We start from the raw sequence: 25,422 nt of genomic DNA on the forward strand, positions 1-25,422 counted from the left end.
GCGACTCTAAAGGGATTAAAAGCATAAAATTCATTTTAAAGGATAAGTTTGAAATGTCTGACTTGGGTTTCTTAACTTATTTCTTGGGTATTGAGGTAGCATACTCTCATAGAGGATATTTTTTGTCTCAAACTAAGCTTGCATCTGAGATTATTGACAGGTCAGGTATTACAGATGATAAAATTTGTCAAACTCCTGCTATAGTAGGAGCTAAAATGAAGATTGACGATGGTGTTCCTCTCTCCGATCCTACTCCCTACAGGCAACTAGTAGGATTGTTGATGTACTTAAGTATCACCAGACCAGATATCTCACATGCGGTGCATACGGCAAGTCAATTTCAGCATGCACCAACTTCTGTTCACATGGGTGCTATCTTACGTGTCGTGAGATACCTAAAGAACACTATTAATAAGGGAGTTTTTCTGTCTTCTTCTTCTGAGTTAAAATTAATCGCTTATACTGACTCTGATTGGGGAGGTGACCCAAATAACCGTCACTCCACCACTGGTTTTTGTGTTTTCTTAGGAGACTCATTGATCTCGTGGAAATGCAAGAAGCAGCAAAAGGTGTCTCTATCATCAACTGAAGTCGAATATCGTGCCATGGCGACTACTACCATGGAAATTGTTTGGATTCGTCAGTTGCTGGAAGACATGTGGATCAATATTGAAGGGCCTACCAAGCTTTGCTGTGACAATAAAAGTGTGATTTATATTGTTAAAAATCACACTTTTCATGAGCGGACCAAACACATAGAGATGGATTGTCACTATGTTCGAGAGGCGTATCTCAAAGGAACCATTGACCTTCCATATGTCACGTCCGAATATCAATTGGCGGACTTCTTCACTAAAGCCTTGTGTGCACCGCGCTTCAACTTTCTTCTTAGCAAACTCTCGGTCATCCTGTCCTAAGTTTGAGGGGGGGTGTTAAAATATGTACCTAATCATTTTATGTAATATATATATTTTATATATATAAGGTAATACATATACATATATTAATATATATATATATATGTATCTACTTATTATATATATAAAATATATATTTCTACTTTGTTTAAGCTGTAGGGGTAGTTTAGTCTTTTCTCTGTTTTTACGCACATTCACTTTATGAATCTGATTGTAATTTAGTTTATTTTTCTTTTTCTTTTATTTTTTATTTCTTTTAATTCAAGTACTAAAAGGTACCTTGGGGGGCCCACTCAAATAGACGTTGGGCCCCTCCAACGGTCACATTTGTGACCGTTGGAGGGGCTCCAACGTCTATGAGTGGAGCCCCTCCAAGGCTCCTTTTTGTGTTTATAAATAGGGGCTCTCCCCTTTGTATTTTCTCATGGCTTTGAGTCAAAGCCCATGTGTTTAATAAATTGATTCCATTGTTTTTATGCCTTTGTGCATTTGTGGGTTATTTGTGAGTTGTGCCTTTGTGCACAAGTGTTCTTATTGTGCATTTGTGGTGGGTTTATTATCAAGAATATTAAGGTCTTGATCTTAGTATCTTGGTGGAGATACTTTTACAGGGGCATGGAGAACATTTGATAACTGAAGAGTAGGGGAGATAGAGATATTTCCCTGGCCAACAATGGGAGAGGAACTCCTATCGGCAAGAACAACCTTTTTATGATTAGCAACACTATTCAACTTTGAAAAATCACATTCATTTCCACACAGATGGCTAGATGCCCCTGAATCAATAATCCACCTACTACTTTGACAAGATAATTCATCACTTGCAGAGCATGCCGTATCAGCCACGGCAGAACTAGACGGAATATGTGCCAACAAATCATCATACTCAGCACGAGTGAGTGTAACCGAGTCACTAGGAGGAAGACTGGGGGACTCGGGTTTGGCCACTTGTGTTGTAGGAACAACTTTAGTTGAAGATGCAGGAGGTCGTCCATTCTTGTCAAAACATTTATCTTCTAAATGCCCAAATCTTCTGCAGTAGGTACACTGGAGCTTGCCTCGTCCTCTCGGTCCTCGACCACGTCCACGACCTCAAGAATTAGGAAGAAAACCTCTTCCTCGCCCATAGGAAACAGATAGAGCAGAGGTTTGTGAGTCTAAATGAGATGAGTGAAGGGACATGGCAAGCCTGCTCAGTCGATTATATGCCTCAGCAAGAGTAGGAACGTCTGAGCCTATCAACATCTGGACTTTGGCAACTGAGAAATCAGCTGACAAGCCAGTCAGAAACCGTGCGATCATGGTATGCTCCTGGTGTAGTTTTTGTTTGTCACAACATAATGGTCTATGAGCATTTAGTCTTTCAAAAGCTGCCTTCACAGAGGCATAATACTGGGGCAAAGTTTGTTCTCCTTGTTGCAATTTATAGATCTCTTGTTCTACTTGAAGAATACGACTAACATTGGTTTCTTGAGAATAAGTATCTTGCAAATTATCCCACATTTGTTTTGCAGAGGTGTAATAAATAAGCTTGTCGGCTATGTGAGGTTGTACGCTATTCATAATCCAAGACAACAATATCATTGTCCTCTTCCCATGTAGCATACTTTCCAGTTTTTTCGGTAGGCTCATTTTCCAACAAAATATGTTTTCGACGATGCCCTGAAACAGACATCATGAACGTACGCGATCATCTAGCATAGTTAGTCTCATCCAACTTTACAGATGATCCGTATGAAAAAGGATTAGCAAAGGCCTTATAATCGAACACACTTTCGGTCTTCATGTCTGACCGTTGCATATCAGCCATAAAACTACAACCACATGCAACTACCAACTGCTGAAAACTCAGGTCTGACGTGCGCACCAACGACCAGTCTTACACTCTCAGATTTTTAATCATACTGATAAAATCTTAAAAGCTGCAACCAGATGAAAAAAAATCGACGACCTGCACACCACAATTGCATCTTCAGGGCAATTTCGACATCAACGCAACCATCAACAGCCGTACCTGCTGCTACGCATCATTGACACGGTCAGGGTTTCCCTATTGTTGTGTGCACATACCTGCTTCATCGACTACAACTTCAGCCGTAATGAATACCGGTTGCATCACCATCAAACGACCTTTTTATTTCAGACCTTGGTTGTGGTCATGAGGTTGCAGTGAAGCCCAGACCTGTCTTCCATACGGCGGTCCAGTCACGGCAGTAGCATTGGCAACCCCAGCGATATTGCAATTGTTCGCATCACCTGCGCACGGAGGAGACCCCAGCGATACTGCAGACGTCTTCAGGCAACGACGTCTCACAACGTGAACCTGCAATCATTTGCGTCACCTACGCACAGAGGCGATCCCAGTGATATTGCAGAGAAGTCTTCAGGCAGCGACGTCTCACGGCAGTGGCTGAGCAGCGTCGCCGACGACATTAGGCACCCAGGGTAGATGGCTCTGATACCATGTTGGAGTCGACTAGGGAGACGACCTGAAGAAAAGGAAAAACAGAGAAAAGAGTGAGAGGAAGAAAAAATCGTATATATCATTCAATAGTTAGGTCTAATCTCTCACTTAAATAGAGAGATTAGACACTCCTTATTTACAATCATGCCCTTGTCACATATGAGTAGTTACTAAACTACCCATATGTGACGACTACTTCTTAACAATACACAAAGTAGGAGTTCAAAAAGGGAGAGTCGTTGGAGGTCCAACAGCTCTAAATAGAGTTGTTGGACTCCCAACAACTCTATGGGTTGACTAGTCAACCTTTGTTGACTAGTACCATCCCAACTAAAAAACAAAAAAAATCCTAACTAACCTAACCTGGTTACTATCCTAGTTATATACAAATATATATATATATATATATATATATATATATATTTTTAACAAGTCATAAGGAAGTCGAGTCTACTAGTCCTTTTTTTAGACTTCGACAAAGTTGCAACCCTCACGTCACAAGGGAAAAGAAAGAGAGAGAGAGAGAGGAATCACTAGGAGACGTCCCTCTATATTCTTGCATGAGGAGACTTCCCTAGGTGTGTATATATATATAAGTACAAAAGTTGATTGTTTCACAAGACTTTGAGTTGAACTAATGGGCCCTCAACTAGGTTCCTATTATAATTAGGACTCCCATTATGACTAAAACACATATTATAACACGTCACCCTTATGATACATCACTCTATCCTTTACACTCCCCCCCTCAAACTGTGCAAGATTTATGACCATGGATAGTTTGTCCTTAAGCATCCAATGGCGAAGAAAGGGTAACGATTTGGTGAAGAGATCAGCCACTTGATGTTCTCCAGAAATAAAATGTGATTGTACTTGTGTATCTTCTACTGCTCGCAAACAAAATGTTGATCCAACTCAACATGTTTCATCTTTCCATGTTGAACAGGATTAGTAGCAACCGCCAGTGCACTTAGATTATCACAATTATGAGGGAATTATCTAGTTGTTGTCGTTGAGCCGACAATAGATGATGAAGCCATAAATTTAAGCGATGATAGCAGCCATTGCCCTATATTCAGCCTTGATGCTTGATCTGGCCACAACTCTCTGTATTCTGCCAGACCATGTGTCTAAATGCCTTCCTAAAAATACTCTACAACCTGTAACTGACCTTCTTGTGGATGGATCACCTGCCGAATCTGCATCTGAATACGCAACTACGACAAGGTTCATTCATTATGTATGATTCGTCGATTTGGAGTAAATAAGACCATCAGTGATTGTTCCTTTGATATATCTAAGTATCCTTTTTACAGCATCCATGTGACTTTTTCTAGGAGCATGCATAAACTGTGATACCTAATTAACAACATAAGCCATATCTGGTCTTATAAAAGTTGGGTAGTGAAGTGCTCCTACTATGCTTCTGAATTTCGAGAGAGAGTTCAACAAACCATCACTTTCAATGTCGCCATAAAGTTTTGAATTTAATGCCATTGGTGTTTTAACAGGTTTACATTTTGTCATACCCTTCTACCATACCACTGTGTTGTAAGAGATCGTAGGCATACTTACTCTGTGAAAGAGCCAAAGAAATAGGTGTTTTGTCCACCTGCACATCAAGAAAATATCTGAGAACACCAAGATCCTTCATGTGAAACTTACGATGAAGAATGGTCTTCAGATCCTAGATACATGACTGACTACTTCCTGTTATAATAATGTCATCAACATAAACAAGAATCACTGTCAGAATTATCAATATGGGCCAAATAAGGAGTTATCGCCTTGACTGCGTGTGAAGCCAATAGATCGAATTGTTATGCTAAATGTCTCAGACCATGTCAGGGATGCCTGCTTCAGCTCACAGATAGGCTTTTCAATCTCAAGATTGTCTTTGCAACATCACCTTCAAGATAACTTAGAGGATGCTCCATATACACTTCCTCATATAACCTTCTATGAAGAGACGTATTCTTCACATCAAGTTGATACAACTGCCAACCAAATGAAACAACAAGAGTAAGAATAACTTGAATTGTTCCCATTCTGAAAACAGGGCTAAAAGTTTCATAAATGTCAAGGCTATGTTCCTTAGTATATCCTTTGGCAACTAGTCTTTCTTTATACCTCCCAATATTGCCATCTGCCTTGTACTTAATTTTATAGACCCATCTATATCCAACAATATTTTTATCTATGGATCTATCCACGACTTTCCAAGTGTCACATTCATGTAAGGCATTGATCTCTTCATTCATAGCTTCAATCCACCGATTATTTTTACAAGCTTCTACAAAATTATAGGGTTTTTTTTCTTGATGAACAGCAATTATAAACAATCTAAAGTCAATAGAAAAGGCATCATAACTTACCCACTTGTCCGACGGACGACGCGGCCTAGCAAATATCCTTAATTGAATATGTTGTCCACCATGCACATCATCTACAGTTCTTTCTTGAATCCTATCATTGCCATTAGGTCTTTGATTGGGTTGTGATTCTAGATGCACCTTAGAACGCCTCATATATACCGAAGGAAATTGTTGAAACTGAACCGGACCACCAATAATCTGCTTCACGCTAAATTCATGACCATGATTAAAATTATAGCTAGGCTGCATATCAGGAATTTCTGGTTGAGTCGCCAAAAGGCCATCTGCTGATCACATATGTCTTGGAGATGTTCCCTCATGTGATTGGGAATTGTTGGACGTTGATTGAACTATTATGGGCCAGAACCTTATCAATGACTTGAATTGATCTGAATTATCTTTTTCAGCTGAAACTGCACTCATTTTCGTGGAATATAACATGTCTGAAAATGAGGAGTTAAAGCACTTGTAACCTTTAACCTCATCATCATATCCAACAAATTGGCAAACTTGAGTTTTCAGAGCAAATTTATTTTGACACGAACATAACACTTGCAACCAAAGACACGAAGTATAGAATAATTAGGACGCTTCCAAACAACATGAGGAAAGGTGTCTAAACATTCAACCCATCTAAAAGCATCCAATTACTAAGAAACACAGCGGTATGAAAAGCTTTTGTCCATAGGTCTGTTCTCAATTTAGAATCATTCATCACGGTGAGAGTTGTTTCTGTCACATGACGATGCTTCCTTTCAGCAGTTCCATTTTGAGTTGTCATCCTTGGACAGGATATTTCATGCACAATATCATTATCACAGACATATTCAACAAAATAGTTCGAAGTAAATTCATCGTCCTCATCACTACGAAAGGCAAGAATTTTTCTAGAGAATTGAGTTTCAACATAAGCTTTAAATTGTATAAAAGAAATGAAAACTTGATCCTTGGACTTTAGAAAGAAGATCCAAGTGTACCGACTGAAGTCATCGACAAAGATTAAATAGTATTTAGATTTAGAATGAAACATAAAAAGTGTTGGTCCCCACATCAAAATGAACAAGTTCAAAAAGGAATGAAGTTTTTTTATTAGAATGCTCAAATGGTAATTCATGACTCTTACACCCAAGACAATTGTCGCAAGAAATAAAAGACCCTTGACTTTATCTCTCAATGGAATGAGATTTTTTTAGACAAAAGACTCTGGAAACCAGAATGATCGTTAATTTTATACTTAGTCAAATTTAGAGACTTCTGAAAATTTGAAATCAATAAACCTTCGATATCAAGAATGTGATATTTTAGTCTGGGCTTGGCCCAGGTCTCATCAACAAGACCAAAACAAGCCAATTAAAATGTGGTAAAAAGTTTTATTTTTCAACCTTTAAATTCAAGCAAAATTCAAGCGAAATTCAGGTTAAATTTAGGCGAGTTTTGGAGGCGAAATTCAAAGTATAAACTGTTAGATGTGCCTTGAAATTCTTAGCCCAACGGTATTTTATTTTTCCGAATTCGGGCTACAGTTGGCCCAAAAATCACAATTTTTCAAAAAAGGCCCACCTCGAAGGGGCCGAGGTCGGGTCCGGATTGGATCAGACTAGATCCAATCCATATGATCCAAATTAATATGGATTTGGACTCAATCCGAGACCCAACTGAAACTAGTTCGGGCGTCTGTTATTCTATGTATTTTCAATAACCCGAATAGCTAGTTGAGTTCGCTCCAAAGGGACGGCTTTAGCGGAGAGAGGATTCCCCAAAGGAGGTGCCATGGACGCATCCAACTTCTGCAGAAGTGTTGAGCTAACTAATGTAGCCCCTTTCCCCTAACTCCAATGACTGGGGAGGTCGGATCGTTGCCCGTATGGTGGTTGTTAACAACCTGTGCATTGGAGTTTGTACCGCTCTGTCCTCTCCCTTGACAGACACAAAGAAGCGAATAGGTACGTTAGGGGTTGCTTAACTAACGACCCATTCTATGTTGTGGTATTTAAACCACTCGAGCATCTTGCCTGTGAAGGCGAATGTGAGGTCATTTATGTGATTACAACATTTTGCATTTAGCATTGTTCGAGGTCGCACGACCGTCTCATCCGATCATCGCAGTACTAGACGTGTCATGCACGACTACAAGTACTCTAGGAAGAAGGAGGTATAGCTCATCAATAGAAGTCTCAACAAGAGTGTTTCACAAAGATGTAAAGTTTATCAACTTTACTCTATCTTTTGAAACAGCAGTACCTTGTGCTAACATTATGCATGTGATTATCTCGAATCACATCCGCTATCGGGGTATCTACATGTCTCGCATGACTCGATACCGGCCTTGATAGACGGGATACGGGTTTCTCAACAAAACACCCGCTAAGAAGTTCGCTCGAACCCCCAATTCGGGACCACCCGAGATATGCCAAAAAGGCGAGCAGAACCAACCAGTCACATCCTTCCAAATGCTTCGATTTGGAGCAGTCTTTGATGCTTTTGCGCAGCTCCCTGAAATCTCAAGTCGACTCTGCAGGACTGCACACACAAAGAGTAAGGATCCTTGCGAGGTATCCCTCCTTAGACGAGGATGTGTCGCTCGCTCTCGACTAAACTCTTGTCGCAAGAGGGAGAGGGGTAAATGCCCCTTGCATCCTCCACGAAGATGCCTTTAAGGCATATGCAAAGATCACGAACATGCACGTCATCTGCAATAGCAAGGCAATATCAACACATGTGCAAAGGCAAGAGCCTAAACGCAAAGTGCAACGGCAAAGTAAAGGCGGTAAGCAGAAGTGCAACGCAAACCCTCGGCACAACGCGCAACGGCAAACTAAAGACCGTAAGCAGGAGTGCAACGTAGAATCTTTGCGTAATGCACGACGGCAAAGTAAATGACAAGGATCGTGAAACCGCGTCCTTGAGTTAAATGCGTACTCATATAAATATATATGATATATATGCATATATATTTATTTAATTATCCTTTTTAGTTAATTGAACTCAATTCAATTGTCCAAGTCTTCTGTGCAATCTTCCCCTACCTTTGAGAGTTGCAAGCTTGCTGTCGTCCGCGGATGTACACGATTGGCGGCTCGGGTCGCAGAGCGCGAGCGGGATCCATCGTACGAGCTGCAAAAGTAATGATCTTTGCAAGCTAATACCAAAAAAGGAAGTCAAGGGCACTGCCATCGTCCTGACGTAAGGGAAGCAGAGGTAGGGGCATCATGCACATGCGCACCTGCTATAAGCGCAAAGAGCAGGGGCAAGGCCACGAGCCCCTGCTGACATCATGTCAGCAAACAACGGGGAGCCAGGGTTGTGCCCCCACCTTATGAAGGCAACGAGGGAGGCCGAGGCGTCGCCCTGCTTGCCAGAAGAGCAAAGAGACTGGGGGCCAAGCCCGCACCCGTTAGCACAAAGGAGGAGGCAAGAGGCTTCGCCCCTGCCTGCCAAATACACCAAGAGGCAGAGGCTTGGCCCCTGCCGGTCGAGCATGTAAACAAGCAGGGGGCAAAGCCCCTGCCTGACGCCCGAGAAGAGGGAGCAGGGAGGGGCTCGCCCCCTCCCTTGCCGCAACAGGTAGCAGGGAGAGGGTCGGCCCCCTCCCCTACCGTAACAGTAAGCAGGGAGGGGCTTGGCCCCTCCTGCATGGTACGAAGGCAGGGAGGGTCGAGCCCTCCCCTGCGAAGATCGAAGGCAGGGAGGGTTTGAGCCCCTCCCTACGATAGACAGAGGCAGGGAGGGTCGAACCCTCCCCTGCGCACCTAATTAGGAGAATCGAAAAAAAAAGGGGCAGGGCCCCTTTTAGATCAATAAAAAGGACAGAGGCCTTCAGCCCCTGCTGAAATAAATAGGGCAAGGGCCGATGGCCCCTGCCGAAACATAAAGAAGGAGCAGGGCCCTATGGCCCCTGCCAAGGAAATTAACAAAAGGAAAGAGGCACAGGGGCCAACAGCCCCCCTGCGGCTCTTGGAAGCGGAGGCAGGGGCCAAAGGCCCCCAGTCGGCATGATAAACAGGGAAACGAGACAGGGGCCAAGGCCCCTGTCGGTTTCTTAGAGGAACCGGAAGCAAGGAGGAGGGGCTCGGCCCCTCCCCTGCCGTAGCAGAGAGCAGGGAGGGGTCATGCCCCTCCCCTGCTAAAAGGGGGCACAGGGAGGGGGGTTTGACCCCTCCCGTGGCCACACAGAGAGGTGAGGGAGAGAAGAGACGGGAGAAGTAGAGAGGAGAGAGAGAGAGTGGCGAACGAAAGAGGGGGAGAGAGGGGCGTACCTGGTGGTTGTCGACGTCGGAGGGGGGTCGCAGGTGGCGGCATCGAAGGCTGTCGAAAGGAGGAGCTCGTCGGAACAGAGCTTGCCGGAAGGAGGGGGTCGTCGGTGGCCACTACTCGACAGATGCGAGGTCGGGTACGGAGGCATCACCGACGAGAGAGAGAGAGTCGGGGGGAGAAGAGAACGATAGTGCAAAAGAGGGAAAGAGGTTTCATATTTGAAACCCCCCCTGTAAAAACCGAAAAGTTTTGCTAATAAATTTTGTTTATATTACAAAATATTTCAAAAAAAATGTTAATTGGGCCCAGATCCATATTTCGGATCTAGGACCCATAAAGGGGCAATCAGGTATAAATAATATCAACCACAAGGAAATAAAAATAATAAAATAAAAATTTTATTATAAGGTTAATCCGAGGATCCATTTGGATCCAACTTGTGGATCCATATCGTTGGGGTCGGCTTACGGGTCTCGGGTCTGAACCCGAGCCGAGCCCTGTGTAACAGGGCTTATAAGAGAAAGGGGCAACCCGATAAGGGTTGCCCGATAAATCTGAAACAAAATAAGAAAGGGGGGTTAGGGTTCTGAGAGAGAACCCTAACCGAAATCGCAGGAAGGAAAGGGAGGGAGGCTTGAAGCGTAGCCGCTGGAGGGAAGGGGGCTCCGATTTTGCCGGGCCTTCCTCTTCAAAAGGGGGTCCCAAATGGGTAGCCGGGCCTTCCTCTTCAAAAGCGTAGCCGAAGTTCATCTCTCTCTCTCTCTCTCTCTCTCTCTCTCTCTCTCTCTCTCTCTCTCTCTCTCTCTCTCTCTCTCTCTCTCTCTCTCTCTCTCTCTCTCTCTCTCGGTGTGCGCACACCGAAGGAAGGAGCCCCATCACCGGCGAATCTCCGGCCATCAGCAGGTGTCAAAGGCCCCTCGAGCATCTCCTTTCACGGCAGTTGGGAGGAGCATCACCAGTCTACACCCCTCTGCGACGTTCGTCTCCGGCCACCGGAAAACCACCGTAAGAGGTACGAGTCCCCTCTCGTGGAAATGAATGAGCAATCGAACCTCGGTTCGATTTTGTGCTCTTTTTCTTTGGATGGAAACCCTGAAAAAAAAAAGGGATTTGGCGGTTTATTAAACCCAATGGAGTAGGGTCGATTGTGTTGTTGAGTGGTCTAAGGTTGTGCAAAACCTTGGCTTGGTGGGGTTACGGGTTATCGTAAAGAGGGGTTTTTACATGTATTGATTTTTTTTTTAATCCCAATTCTCTTATCCTCTGCCCCACTCCATTGGAGCGTGCTGGACAGTGTGTGATTGATGATTCGGCGTATGATTGCTGAAATCTACAGTCGCCAAAATCCTTGTTGGTTCGGCTACATTTAGCTTTCTTTTAATAGACCAGTTCATTTAGTTTAAGATTGTGATTCGTAGTTTTGTACTGCCAATTCTAAAAAGGGGTGTGTTATTTTATCATCCTACGTAGTTATATATATATTGTAATGATCTAAGTTGGCTGACTTGTATGCGTAATATGGATTACTTGATCTGTGTTTTGGTCTTGCATAGTCGGTTGTTTCAAGTAGGATGTAGTTATATGCTTTGTTTCAACGGCTGTCGGTGAGGAGATGGATAATAATGACTTAAGATTATTATGCGTGTAAACTGAAAACCTGATTTGGTATGAAATTGCTCACTCTTATTTTGTTCGCTGGGTCTGGAAGATTAAATCGATCTATTTTTTGATCTGCTAGATTTGGACCATGTAACATGTATATTTTCATTCCACCAATCTAGTTAAAATACTATATGTTATGTTAAATCCCTGTAAGTAGGAACACTGAACGCTTCTGTTTTACTTGTAAAAGGGCATGTGAGAGGTCCATTACGTGGAAGCAAGATTTACCTGTCTAGTGTTCAGGGTTGGGATAAAATCAGACCCTATGGTTTTCTTTTAAAATGGGATAGTTGTGGCAAACTAGTTGCTACATAAGGAAATACCTGCATGGGTTTGACTGCTTATTGTAGAAGAGTTGTGAGACATTAAAGAAATGTCATTCATTGAAAATGGGTTGTGGCATGTAGTTAAATCAATTGCTGAATGACCAATGGCTGGTAAATATCCTGGTAGACACAGGGGTGTAGGAAACAGAGTGTCATTGACTGTGGTTTTCTTACTTGGATGGGTCGTGTGCGTGGGCATATGATAGGGGTTGTCGGATGCAAAAAATTAAAAAAAATATAATATATATATATATATAATAAATAAAATAAATACAGAATTTCATAAAGGGGATTTTCTCTATGCTGTTTAGGTCTTGACAGCATACACAGGCCCAGACCAAGCTTGTGCATATGCTGTCAGACCCAGCCGACAAGGTCGGCTGGGCTGGATGTGTTTATTAAAACAAAAAGAAAAAAAATAATATATATAATTCCTGCCTCCCTCCTTCAGTGATATATTGTTCGGTTTGACAGGAGGAGTGTGAGTTTTAATAGATGCACATTTTGATGGAAATGAGCAAAGTTATGAGTATACATGTAAACTGTATAGTCATGCTTCTACAAGACTATTGATGTCTCATTTAACATAAGTATGCGAAATTGCGGGGTTTATTCGCGTGCACATACTCGCATGAGATATGTATTGGTGGATACCTATATGTGATGGAGGTAGTACACGTAGTGAGAATGTAAAAATGACATGCTTATAATTGGGTTTATGGTTGCATGCTTTTGACACTTTGGCCTAGTGTTATAAATAAAACACTACTTTTGCTTTTGTTGTGATCCATTGATGGCCTAATGGATCATCACGGCCTGTAGAGCTGTGGACTTGGTTGTTTTTCTTATATGTTTAATAGCATAACTCAAACCACACAAGTTGGTAGGGCACACTACTACACTGTTCCCGTTGTACTCACGGGTTGGAGTCCCGTAAGGGTTCCCGCAAAGGAGGATGTGGGTTTTCACTTTACCTTTGCATATGGTGTTGCACACTTAAATAATTGACTTTAATAAGAATACTGTAACTTATGTTCTGGGATCTTCCATCTGGAGAATGGAGATCTTAGAAGTCCAGTCTTGGGGAGACTGTGAGGATACAAAAACTCCGTGTGCTTAAATTTGGTTCCCTGAACCCGATACTGAGGTTCCTTCTCCTGGCCACGGTTTTAGGGAGAATCCGCCACTTTACCCAGAAGTGGTGTGTTAGTCACAGCTGTGAGGTTATGGTACCAAGTGTAAAAACCAGTAAAAAAAAAAATTTAAAAGTTTCGGATCCGGGTCGAATCTAGACCCGACCCGGATCCAACTCGTGCACAGCCCCTCGAAAAGGGTTCTCGAGGGGACTGGCAGCTCACGGAAGGGGGGAGGGGTCTCCGGCGACACAAGGGGCGGGCCCTGTGTGCGCCCCTCCCTTTAAAAAGGGTGAAAGGGGAGGGCTTACGAGCCTCCCCCAACCCCGACTCTCTCTCCCATCCATCTGTCTCTGCCCTCTCTCTCTCCCCGACTCCTTCTCCCCCTCGTTCCCTCACTCCCCTTCACGGCATCCACTCGTCGACGAGCCCCTCCCCGACGACCTCCTTTCTCCTCGGCAGCCCAGGTAAACACCCCTGCCCCTCCCTTGACCGACAGGGCCCTCTGGCCCCTATCTCTCTTTCATGTCGAGCAGAGGCTCGACAGGGGCCAATGGCCCCTGCCCCTCTCTAGTCCGACAGGGGCCCCTGTCCCATTTTCTTGTCGAGCAAAACTCGACAAGGGCCATTTGGCCTCTGCACCCATCTCTTTTAACGGTATGGGTCATTGGACCCTACCCTGTTTTCATTCGCAACTGTAGGGACCAATGACCCCTGCAGTGGATTGCGGAGAAACTAAGCTTTCTCCCTATCTATTTATTTTATGCATGCTAAACTACGTATTTTTGCAGTTTACGCAACGGAACCCGTTCGCGCCCCGCGAACTAACCGACAATCACCTACGTTCGTAGACGACTCCATTCTCGCAATACCCCAAGGTAGGAGAAGTTGCACAAGGACTTAAATAATTAAATCAAGCTTAAATAATTAACGATCGAAAGGATTAATGATATATTTATATACTTATACGTATATAAGTACACGTTTAAATCAAGGACGCGGTTTCGCGATCCTTGTCCTTTGCCTTCGCATTCTTTTTTTTCAGTTTGTCGTCGCGCTTTGCGCCCAGGCTTTTACTTTCGTATTTACTGCTTATTGTCTTTTAATTCAAGGACGCGGTTTCGCGGTCCTTGTCCTTTGCTTTCGCACTTCCTGTTTCTGTTGTCGTCGCGCTTTACACCCAGGCTTTTGCTTTCGTATTTACTACTTACTGTCTTTTAATTCAAGGACGCGGTTTCGCGATCCTTGTCCCTTGTTTTCGTAGTTCCTGTTTGTCGTCGCGCTTCGCGCCCAGGCATTTCTTTTTTTCGCATTATTGTCTTCCGTTTTTTCGTTGCCTTTGACTCAGCGTATTCGGAAGGAATATCTTTTCCTCTTTTTACCCAATACGTTTTGGGAGAACCCTTGATCTGGGGCAAGATCAAGTTGTTGGGTGATGAGTTCATGTGTGAAGCCCATTTACCAAAACCAGTGACGTGACTTACATAGCACCCAGACACTGCGTCATCGGATGTCAGATTCGAGAAAATCACATGCCATATGTTGGCAAGTTGTGTGTCGTTTCGAAAGATTTGAAATGTTAAAATAGTTTTTTTTTAAAAAAACATTATATCTTTGCGAAACACACTCCCGAGGCTCCTATTAAGGACCTGTATCCCTTTCCTCGTAAGTGTACTTCTTGAACATGCGAGACATGTTAGTACTACGACGATTGGATGAGAGAGTCTTATGACCTCGATTAATGCTTAGTGCAGGTTGTTGAAAACACATATAAAAGTGGGATCGCCTTCATAGGCAAGATGCCCGTTTCGGTCTAATGGACCAGAGCATGAAGAATGAGGCAACGGCTAAGAAACCCCGTCGCACTCAATTCAACCTTGCTTCGTCAAGAGAGAGGACGAAGGGTACCAACTCCGATAGACAGTTCATTTATGGCTTTCAAAAAGGGCAAAAGACCCGTTTTTCCCCAGTCATCGGAGGTTAGGGGGAGGGATAGGGGCTACATAAGTTAGCCTAACACTTCTGCAGAAGTTGGATGCATCCCTATCAGGCCTTGGGGACTTACTCTCTCGACCATCGGTCGTCTCCATAGGAATAGGATTCAGTCAGACAACCGAGGTATATTAAAATACTTGACATAATGAACACTCGGCTTGGACTCGACTGTTTCGACTCATGTGCCATGTATGTACTCGCATGGTCGGTTATCAAGTAATAACTAAATTGAGCATGCACACCCTTTTCAGTTTGTTGTACTTAGCTTATTCCTCCAGTCTATTTGCTTAGTTTGCTCGTTACTACCTGCTGCATAAATTTTTTATGCCTAATTTAGTTCTTTCTGTCTTTGTACTCTCCTGCTAGTTTTTCGCAAAACTAACCCATTTCATGGGTACAGGTGACGATTAGGTGCATCAGGCGATGGCGCGACTGCGAGATGATTTAAGGATCCACTGTTTCTGCTCGTAGTTCTTCGCCTGGACATTTTGGGTTTTGATACGGTTTTCCCTTGAGGAAACCCAAATTTTGTACAAACTTGATACTCTCTTTAAATAGAAGAAATGATTTCCTAAGTATTATTGCAGATCGTCTATGGTAAATCTTTGTTTTCTCGCTAACGTGCCCAAGGTTGTCAAACCTGACCTTTTCTTTAAAAGAAATCGTTTCCGCTGATTTTTAGAAATAAACTCTGTAAAGAAAAGGAATCTTCCCACTATTTCAAGGAAATTATAAGATTCGAAATTTTGGGGCGTTACACCAAGGAAGTGGACTTGTGGGCGTGGGGTGTCCCTTGTGTCCCCGACATTAGATGTGGAGGTCTAATGTTCCGAAGGTGATTCGATCGAGGGCTAAGTTGGAACCCAGTAATAAAATACAAATTGTGTGCTAAGCTACCCTAGAAACCTAACTTGACCTCGGGGATTTTACCCGTTTGGTGTATCCGCGGGCGATGGAATTAAAAAGAGGAACTTAAATTGTATGCATTTAATAGGGCATGCATATGGAAACATGAACTTAAATGATAGAAAATAAGGTGTTCATACATTTCACATATATCATGCATAATTTTGCTATGCATTAGATCAGGCATGGTCTGTTTCTCTTCCCTGATATATGTTGCTGGATGGGTGATGGTTACTCTTTAATATACGTGGAATACCCTGCTTACCCAAAGTGAATACCTGTTATTGATTAAAGTTTTTGCATACTTAAAAGATGTAGCATGAATGCTTAAGTTAGATTGAATAGATGTAATAATTGCTTTTTCTTAAGGAGAATTGCATAAAATTGTACTTGTGTTCTTTATGCTCATTTATTTTTATTAGAGGGATGTGTACACATTATCCTTCGGATTTCTGATCCCTTCTTTTTATGGTTTTTCACAGGAGCAGAAACTCAGTGAAGCGACTGGTGTCTGGGCAAGTGACAGGTGTCACGCACTTGCTGGATAAATCTTAGAGGGACATCATGGCTCTGCTTTTGTTTTCCTTTTTGTTCATTTAATCGTTATTGCACTCTGAAAAATTCATTTATGCATGTGTCTCTAGACATATTTATTAGTATTTAAATAAATGAATAATGGTTTGTTTTGGTGTGGAAGATAAGTGTAAGCTCTATTGTGGTGTGTGGTTATCCAGCGGTGAGTGGAACTGTAAAGACCCCAGGTCTCTAGGAATATTTTCACATCTAGAAAAAAAAATCCGCATTTTCGAGGGGAAGAGTTGGGGTCGTTACACCCCCTTTCTCGCTGTCTTTAGAAAGTGCGAGGGAGGCAGTGCCCCCATTTGGGTCCGGGTCGGGTCCGGGTCCGGATCCAACCCAAATCCAAGCTTTTTTTCTTGGAGTTCTTACAGTAGGAGACCCCTTGGAGTGCCCAGTCAGTCTTTTGTTGAGAAGTTTAATCATATAGAGGACGGTCTTTCTGAGCCTAGTCCCAGTACTCCTCAAGCCAATCCAAATACACAAGCAGTGGATCCTCTTTTCTCTCAGGTACGTAGGAGTTCTCGTCCTTCAATTCCTCCTATTCGCTTTGTTCCATACGATTCATTCTCTGCTACTCACCAAGTCTTTTTAGCCTTCATTTGTTCATATCATGAACCCAAATCTAATGTTGAAGTTGCCATGCATCCTGAATGGTAACAAGCTACGAGTGAAAAGCTTTGTTCATTGGAGAGGATGAAGGCATGGGAGTTGGTCAAGCTGCCTAGTGAGAAGAATGGTGTTGGATGCAAATGGGTATATAAGATTATGACAAGAGCAGATGCAACAGATAAAAGATATAAAACTTGTCTTGTCGCCAAGTGGTACAGTCAACAATATGGGATAAATTTTGCAGAAAGTTTTGCTCTGGTGCTTCAACACGACTATTATCAGAACTCTTCTTGTAGTGGCATCAATTAAAAAATGGAACTTATGGCATCTGGATGTTAAAAATGCCTTTCTAAGTAGAGATTTGAAGGAAGAGGTATCCATGGAACTACCACAAGGTGTGGTGGATAGTGATGCACAGTCTATAGACTGATGAGGGCAATATATGGTTTGAAGCAAGTACCTCATACATGGTTCCATTAGTTCAATTCTGCAATTAGAGACATGGGGTTCAGACAAAGTTACCATGATCCTGCTTTATTTCTGACATCATCTAATAAAGGGCAATGTTTGTTCTTGTTATATATAGATGATATGATTATTGATGAAGATTAGGATGATTTGATTAAGAAGATTAAGGTTAAACTGCAGAATGTTTTGAAATGAAAGAATTGGAAAGGCTGAAATACTTTTTGGGGCTGGAGGTAGCCTATTCTAAAAGAGGATGCTTATTTACCCGGCATAAGTATACAGTTGATCTGATCAGTAACACTAGATTGGGTGAAGATAAAAAGCATGTAGATACTCCCATGGAGGAAAATTGCAAATTGAGGATCCCACCATGTATTGTCAATTGGTTGGGAGCTTGATCTGCTTGACCATATCAAGACCTAACATCACCTTTGCAGTCCATGTGGTGAGTCAATTTATGAGTGTTCGATCTGCACATCTTGCAGCAGTGATGCAGATTATCAGATATATAAGGTGCACTATGAACTATGCATTATTCTTCTCCCCATCAGCAGAACTTGAGTTGAAGGTCTATTGTGATGCGAACTTTGGAGGAGTCTTTCAAGATTGTCATTCCACTACGGGTTTATGTATCTTTCTTGGGGGTTCTTTGATATCATAGAAGAGCAAAAAGCAATAAAGAGTTGCTCTTTCCAGTGCAGAGGCTAAGTATAGGGATGTGGCCCAGGTTACTGCCAAAGTCATATGGCTAAGATGGTTAGTTGAAGATATGAGGGTTAAAGTCGATAAAGGGACTCCGCCTCATTGTAATAATCAAAGTGCAATTCAGATAGTCAAGAATCATGAATTTCATGAAAGGACCAAGCATATTAAATTTGATTATCGCTTCACTTGAAGAATCAATCAAGAACGTGTCATCTCTATGGCATATGTCGGGTCGGCTCATCAAATTTCATATTGTTTCACAAGAGTTTGCCTTTTAAAGCTTTCCATGCATTCCTCTCCAAGATTGGAATAATTGTGTTCACATCATCTCAAGCTTGAGTATGAATGTTGTATGTGTCATTGTGCTAACCCCTTTATGTAAATATGTTTATTCTTAGGAGTATTTGTATAGCATAGAAAAGGGGACAAGGCAAAGATTTGTGTCCTTTAGTGGTATTGGGTTAGTCGATCCCTTATATGTTGTATCTCTTTGGTTTTCTTTTAGCTAATGAAACCTTATTAAATATTATTCTTCTCTATTGCCTCACTTTATCTTCTCTTCTCTTCTCTTCTCTTCTACTGCTGCAAACAATAATAAGGTAGGTAAATTGTAAACTAGGACCCCACCAATTCAAGCATGAAAAGCAAGTGTGGCATGCTAGGCAGTAGCTTCTCTCCAATCACTATACCACTCAAGCAACATATAAGAAATAAGTTAACTTCAAGAAACCCATATAGTATGATCAAGAGTTCAACCAGAAAATCCAATATACGATACCTGGCTATGATCATAGCTAGAACTTTTCTACTGAATACATGAAAACAAAGTCCAATAGTAAGGCACCCTTATGTAGTAAGAGTATGACCTAATTATGAAAATAATCCTAATACATGCCAAATAACGGAGAAACATGCAGCCACAATAACAATGGTAAATTTCCCTTATAACATAAGCACCTCTAATACATTTATTAATATAAGAGAGACACATAACATAAAATGGCAAAAGAATATGCTCAACAAAAATGACACACACATTGACAATTCTTATAAATGGACATCTTTATAATGTTGTTCAATTAATGACAAATAATCTTAGCTCCAACGTCAATCAGTCCAGTTGTTCAGCTGCTTCTCCAAGCTGTGTCCTAGAACACTGATACCATAACAACTTCGAATGGATACAGAAGAAAACAGGGAAGGAGAGAAAAAAAGTTGGAGAAAAGCAGATGAGCAGATGATTAACAACATTGAACTTTCAAGTTTAATACATATACAACTGGCAAAGATATCTACACATTAACAAACCTTAAAACATGGACAAACCCCTGTAGATGATTAGAACGACAAACTAACAAGCATACATAAGATATCATTGTCAAACACATGAACAACATGATCTAAAATGATATTATATCAAATCAAGGACTTCAATAGCATTTTTATTTGTTATATAACAAAAATAGATGAAGACAGTAAAACCATCTGTATCGTAGAATGACATGATGATTGGTGATGAGCAGTCAAAAATGAAGCATACAAGAATATGACAGATGACAGGTCACCATGAACTAATGTAGCTACAGTTTGAGGTTCTCACAAGCCTTTTTACCTTTGACAAATTCATGTCCATAGATGGATGGGCATATAGACTGAAGTATCTGACGGAAAGTATCTGATCCATGCTCTTGTGAGAACTTCGCAATGAATTCCAGATCCCTAGGAGAAAATTTGTACAAATCATGAAGTTTTGCATCCTTTGAGTCAGCATTTGTAATTTGTAAACCTGCTGTTGATGTGTTTTTGGAGTTCCTTACTGAAATGGCTTCTAGATACAAATAATACAAACCCTGATTCTTGCTTTTTGATTTACCTGAAATTATGACTACTTTGATCATGTAAAGGGTATCATCTATATTCTAAGATGCAAGTGGCTTTTAGTACAGAGATATGAAGCTAAAGATATTTCAGTAATTAGCGACCAAAAAGAGGACCTCAGGCAGAAAGAAGAAAGAAGCTACAAAGCAACATAACTGCATAGAGAGGAAATTTTGAAAAAAGAAAGATTAAGAGGATAGAAAGATTTACATCAAGAACATACCATCAAAAATATTGTTGACAAAATGCTTCTTACAGATCCAAGAAAAAAAAAGGATAATATTATGAGAAGAATAATATAGACAGAAGATAAAATCAGGAAATTGAATTTTAATTTAGAAAACACTGACAGTGATAAGCTGACATGAAATTATGCACCCATGACACTAAAACCTGTTGCCAACAAAGGAGAAACCTTTAACATTCACAGATGTCCATAACTTTTGAAGAGCAATTGTGGCATGAGTTGCCCACCTCCTACCAAATTTGAATTTAGTGATTTCAAATGAAATAATTCAAATATATGAAATAGAGCATATCCAATAGTTCAAATATGTAAAGGTATAACTAACATGGATTCCCTTACAGTGAGTCTTATTGGTGTGGATCTCCATAAGAAGATGCCCATGTTATTCTGTTGCTTCACCTAGAGTTAGGTCAATTTCCAAGTCAACAATATCAACTTACCTTATAGGCACTCTATCAGTAACATGATACAACTGACACTCCTAATGTATTCCACTTTTCAAATATGGAAAAAAATGCATCTGCTAACCCTACAACATGTATTTTCATAGTTCAATAACAAATTGTAGGATAATTAAAAATAGAAAAGAACGAAGCAAAACCAACTTAGACTTGAAGGCAAATGTAACTGTGCAGCATGCAGTCACCCATCACCCACACACCAACACAGCAAATGCACATATACACATTTATGGGTTGTTGTACAGCCCATGGCTATTATAAATAAAAATATGGCAACCATCATGACACTTATTACAGTTGCATCAGTCCAGATGGGATTTGTGGCAGCTTGATGTCAAAAATGCAATGCTAAATGGAGACTTGGAAGAATATGCAGTTGCCTCAAGGGATCTCTGATGGTGAAGGTATGGTATGCAAATTGAGAAGGGATCTGTATGGCTTGAAGCAAGCTCCTCGAGCTTGGTTTGACAAATTTAGCTCGGGAGTTAAAAGATTGGGCTTCAACCAGAGTTTTTCGATCTAGCCTTGTTTGTGACCTCATCAAAAAGAGGGCAATGCACACTTTTGCTATATGTTGATGACATGGTTATTGTTGGAGACGATAAGAACATGATTGCAGAGTGTTTTGAGATAAAGTATCTAGGTAGATTGAGATACTTTCTAGGACTTGAGGTTGTTAAAATAGAGCATGTGTATGGATCTGGATCCAGATCCATATGCATGACAATGTTGTTAATGTGCATGTGTTTTTTCATTTTCATTAATGGCATTTATGTAATATAAACCCATAGTAAATTTCTTTATATATGTGACGATTAGGGCTCGGTGGGAGTGCTTAGCTGCCCCAGCCTTTCTGCATCTTTCTCTCTATGTCTCTCCCTCTTCTTCTTCTTTTGTTGTTGTGCAGCTTGCAGCTCGGTAAAGACCTTTCATCAAATCTGATATGGTATCAAAGCTCAGGCTCAAGCAGACTTCAAGGCATTGACTGTGCAAGTACGTGTTCTATTGAAGCTCTTGTCTCGTCTTCTTATTCGTTGATATGGATTCCTACTCGACTTCTTCCGGTCCTTCTGCTACCTTTTAAAACTAACTCGTTACAGAAAAACTCACCCATTCTAATTTCTTAACATGCAAGAGACAAATACTTCCGTTCATACGGAGTCAGGATCTCGATGAACATCTGGATGGTTCTGTTTCTGTGCCATCACAACTCATTTTGCAGGAAACCAAAAATGAGAAGGGTGACACAATTACCAAATATGTTAAAAATCCAGAATTTACAGCTTGGAGGAAGCGGGATCAATCCTTGATTGCTTATATTACGTCAACACTCTCTCAAGAAGTGTTGGTCACTCTTTCAGATGATTGCCCTGCAGCAAAATTATGGAGTAAGCTTTCTCAAACATACTCTCAGATATCTGAAGCTCGAGTTATGTACTTGAAAAATGAGTTTTAGAGTTTTAAGAAAGGCTCAATGACAGTTATGGAATACATAGGTCGCATAAAGAGTATTACTGACCAATTAGCTATAATTGGAAGCGCTATTTCAGATAAAGATAAAGTACAACAACTTCTTAATGGATTGGGCCCTGATTTTGACATGTTTACCACAGCTTTGTCATGTCTTCCCCACTTGCCCAGCTTTGACGATCTTCAGGCGAAACTTCTCCAGCATGAGATGATTATGAAACAAAGGGCGGAAGGAAATGAATCAGCTCGTTCTCACTCAATTTTGGTCATGGACACTTCTGTAGGTTTCAGACGAGGGAATGGAGGAAATCAAGGAGGCAGAGGCCGAGGAGGTTTTGGGCAGGGAGGACGTGGTATCTTGCCTACACCTAATATTTTGGGTGCCTTTAATGCAAGGAATCAGAGAAGAGTGCCCACTTGCTTCTTATGTAACAAAAGAGGACATGTGAAAGCTGATTGTTGGTTTAATCTGCGAAACAGAGGCAAAATAAACAAAATTGAAAACAAGTCAGCCACCACTGTGGACACGAAAGCGCCATCTGTAGATGTGCAACAACTTTTACTATCTGCGTTGTCACAGATGTCGATCAAGCAAAATGAACAAGGAGAATGGTATGTTGACTCTGGTGCTGCCACTCATGTCACGGGTAATGCGGGTAAGTTATCTCACTTATTGCCTTATCTTGAAAAATGTAGTATAGTCACGGGAGATGGAACTTCTCACTCCATTAGTCATATCAGTAGTGCACATATTCCTATGTCAAAGTCCTCACTTCACTTGTCAAATGTCCTTCTTGCTCCTAATATTAAAAAGAACATTGTCTTTGTGGCTAAACTTGTTGACGATATGAATTCTTCAGTCGAATTTACTCTCTCCTCTGTTTATGTTAAGGATCTAAGAACGAATGAGACGTTCTGAAGGGGAGCGACGAGGAAACATGTACGTCTTCAAGGAGATTCCCTTAGTTCCAATTTTCCAGTTAGAGTCGTCCAAGCTTTCTTCAGTATCTTCGCCTTCAGAGTCTTTGTCTTCTAGTCCATTTGAAGTTTTTGATTCATCTCATTGTAATAAGCCAGATATCTGGCACAGTCGCTTGGGACATTATAGTCGAAGTTTCATTGAAAATCTTGTATCTGATGGTCTTCTTCTGAAGTCTAGTTTATGTTCCCCTTTAGAGAATAAAAAATGTTCATCTTGTGAACTCTGCAAAAGTCATGTTCTTCCTTTTCATATTATTAATAAAAGAGCTTCAAAGCCATTTGAGATTATTTGTTCTGATGTTTGGGGACCCGGCCCTATTCCTTCTCTCTCTGGCAGTCATTACTACATTATATTTATTGACTCTTATTCCCGCTATACTTGGATATATTTTTTGAAACATAAGCATGAAGGTTTCCAAATATTCCGAGAATTCCATTTGATGGTCAAAACAAAGTTTTCCTGTGATATTGTGCATTTATAATGTGATGGTGGAGGAGAGTATTCATCGAACGAGTTTATTGCTTTTATTCGGGATAAAGGAATAAGTCGACAGGTTTCTTGCCCTCATACCCCTCAACAAAATGGGGTCGCGGAGAGGAAACACTGACATATTGTTGAAAGTGCAATTAGTATGCTACATGACAACAAGGTGCCCATTAGTCTCTGGACAGAAGCTTTTCACACATCTGTTCATGTCATAAATCGTCTCCCTATGGCTCTTCTGGATCAGAAATCTCCTTATTATACATTATTTGGGCAGCATCCCTCTTATGATGAGATGCGTGTCTTTGGCTGTGTATGTTATGTGCATATTGATTCATCTTTGCGAAATAAGTTTCAAGACAAGGCCGCTAAGTGCAAATTTGTTGGGTATGCGAATGAATACAAAGGCTATCAATGCTATGATTCTACTACGAAATGTATTAGGACCTCCACGAACGTTGTTTTTGATGAGCAGAATTTTCAATGACTCCGAACAGTTGCCATGTCGAGAAATAGAGGTATATGATCCATGGATGAGTGCGAACCTTTTTGTCAATAAAGGAGAGACATGTCAGGAGGCTTGTCCTTCTTTTGACTTGAGTAGAGAGTCGAGTGACTCACAAATGCATGTTGATCCATCTTCAGTTGAGCCACCTCCAGTTGAATGCTTCTCTGGACAGATTTACAGTAGAAGGGACAAGAATACAGAGACGAGGGATGTGGAAGTCACCCCTAGTGATCCGGCTCAAAGGTCGTCACGCATCAGACATCCTATTCAGCGATGGGTAAGTTATGAGACCTTTTCCCTTGATTTTCAGTTGTTTATGTCTCAGCTCACAAAGCAGAATGAACCCACTTGTTTTAATGAAGCTCTTCAATCTCGTCATTGGATTAAGGCTATGAATCAAGAAATAGAAGCTCTTCATGAGTGTCAAACCTGGGAAATAGTACCTCGACCAGAAGGAAAGAATGTAGTTGGCTCAAAATGGGTTTATAAAACAAAATATAAGCCTGAAGGAAGTATTGACAGATATAAGGTGTGGCTTGTTGCTCGGGGATTCACGCAACAATATGGTGAAGATTACAATGAAACATTTAGTCCGGTAGTCAAAATGGGCATAATTCGTGTTATCATATCGTTAGCAGTAGACCGAGGATGGAAGCTTTGCCAATGGATATTAAAAATGCATTCTTGCATAGGGTTTTAAAGGAGGAAGTATATATGGAACAACCTCCTGGATATGCTGAGAAGGATCCTACTGCCTGGGTGTGCAAACTAAGAAAATCTCTATATGGGTTGAAACAAGCGTCTCGCTCTTGGTTTGAAAGTTTCTCCATGCAAATTCAAGGCTATGGTTTTAGAAGATGCTCCCTGGACCACTCGCTCTTCATTTACCAGAAGTCAAACATCATTACACTTCTTCTCATATATGTTGATGATATTGTGATCACTGGGAGTTTAGACAATCATGTGCAAGAAGTAAAGCGGTTTTTTATGAAAATTTTCA

General features: G+C 41.3%; 1 protein-coding gene across 1 annotated transcript in view; it reads right to left on the reverse strand.

Annotated features, from left to right (window-relative positions):
• The window catches only part of MCM8 (minichromosome maintenance 8), a 235,267-nt gene that overhangs the window by 109,895 nt on the left and 99,950 nt on the right, over window positions 1–25,422 (reverse strand). Inside the window, exon 6 of the mRNA XM_090018864.1 lies at window positions 20,006–20,266. Within this exon, the coding sequence (XP_089874990.1) occupies window positions 20,006–20,266 (261 nt within the window). The remainder of the gene's footprint in view (window positions 1–20,005; window positions 20,267–25,422) is intronic.

This window comes from Nuphar pumila, chromosome 10 (genome assembly GCF_984573655.1).
Source record: "Nuphar pumila chromosome 10, dmNupPumi1.hap1.1, whole genome shotgun sequence".
In the NCBI taxonomy this organism is placed as follows: Eukaryota; Viridiplantae; Streptophyta; class Magnoliopsida; order Nymphaeales; family Nymphaeaceae; genus Nuphar; species Nuphar pumila.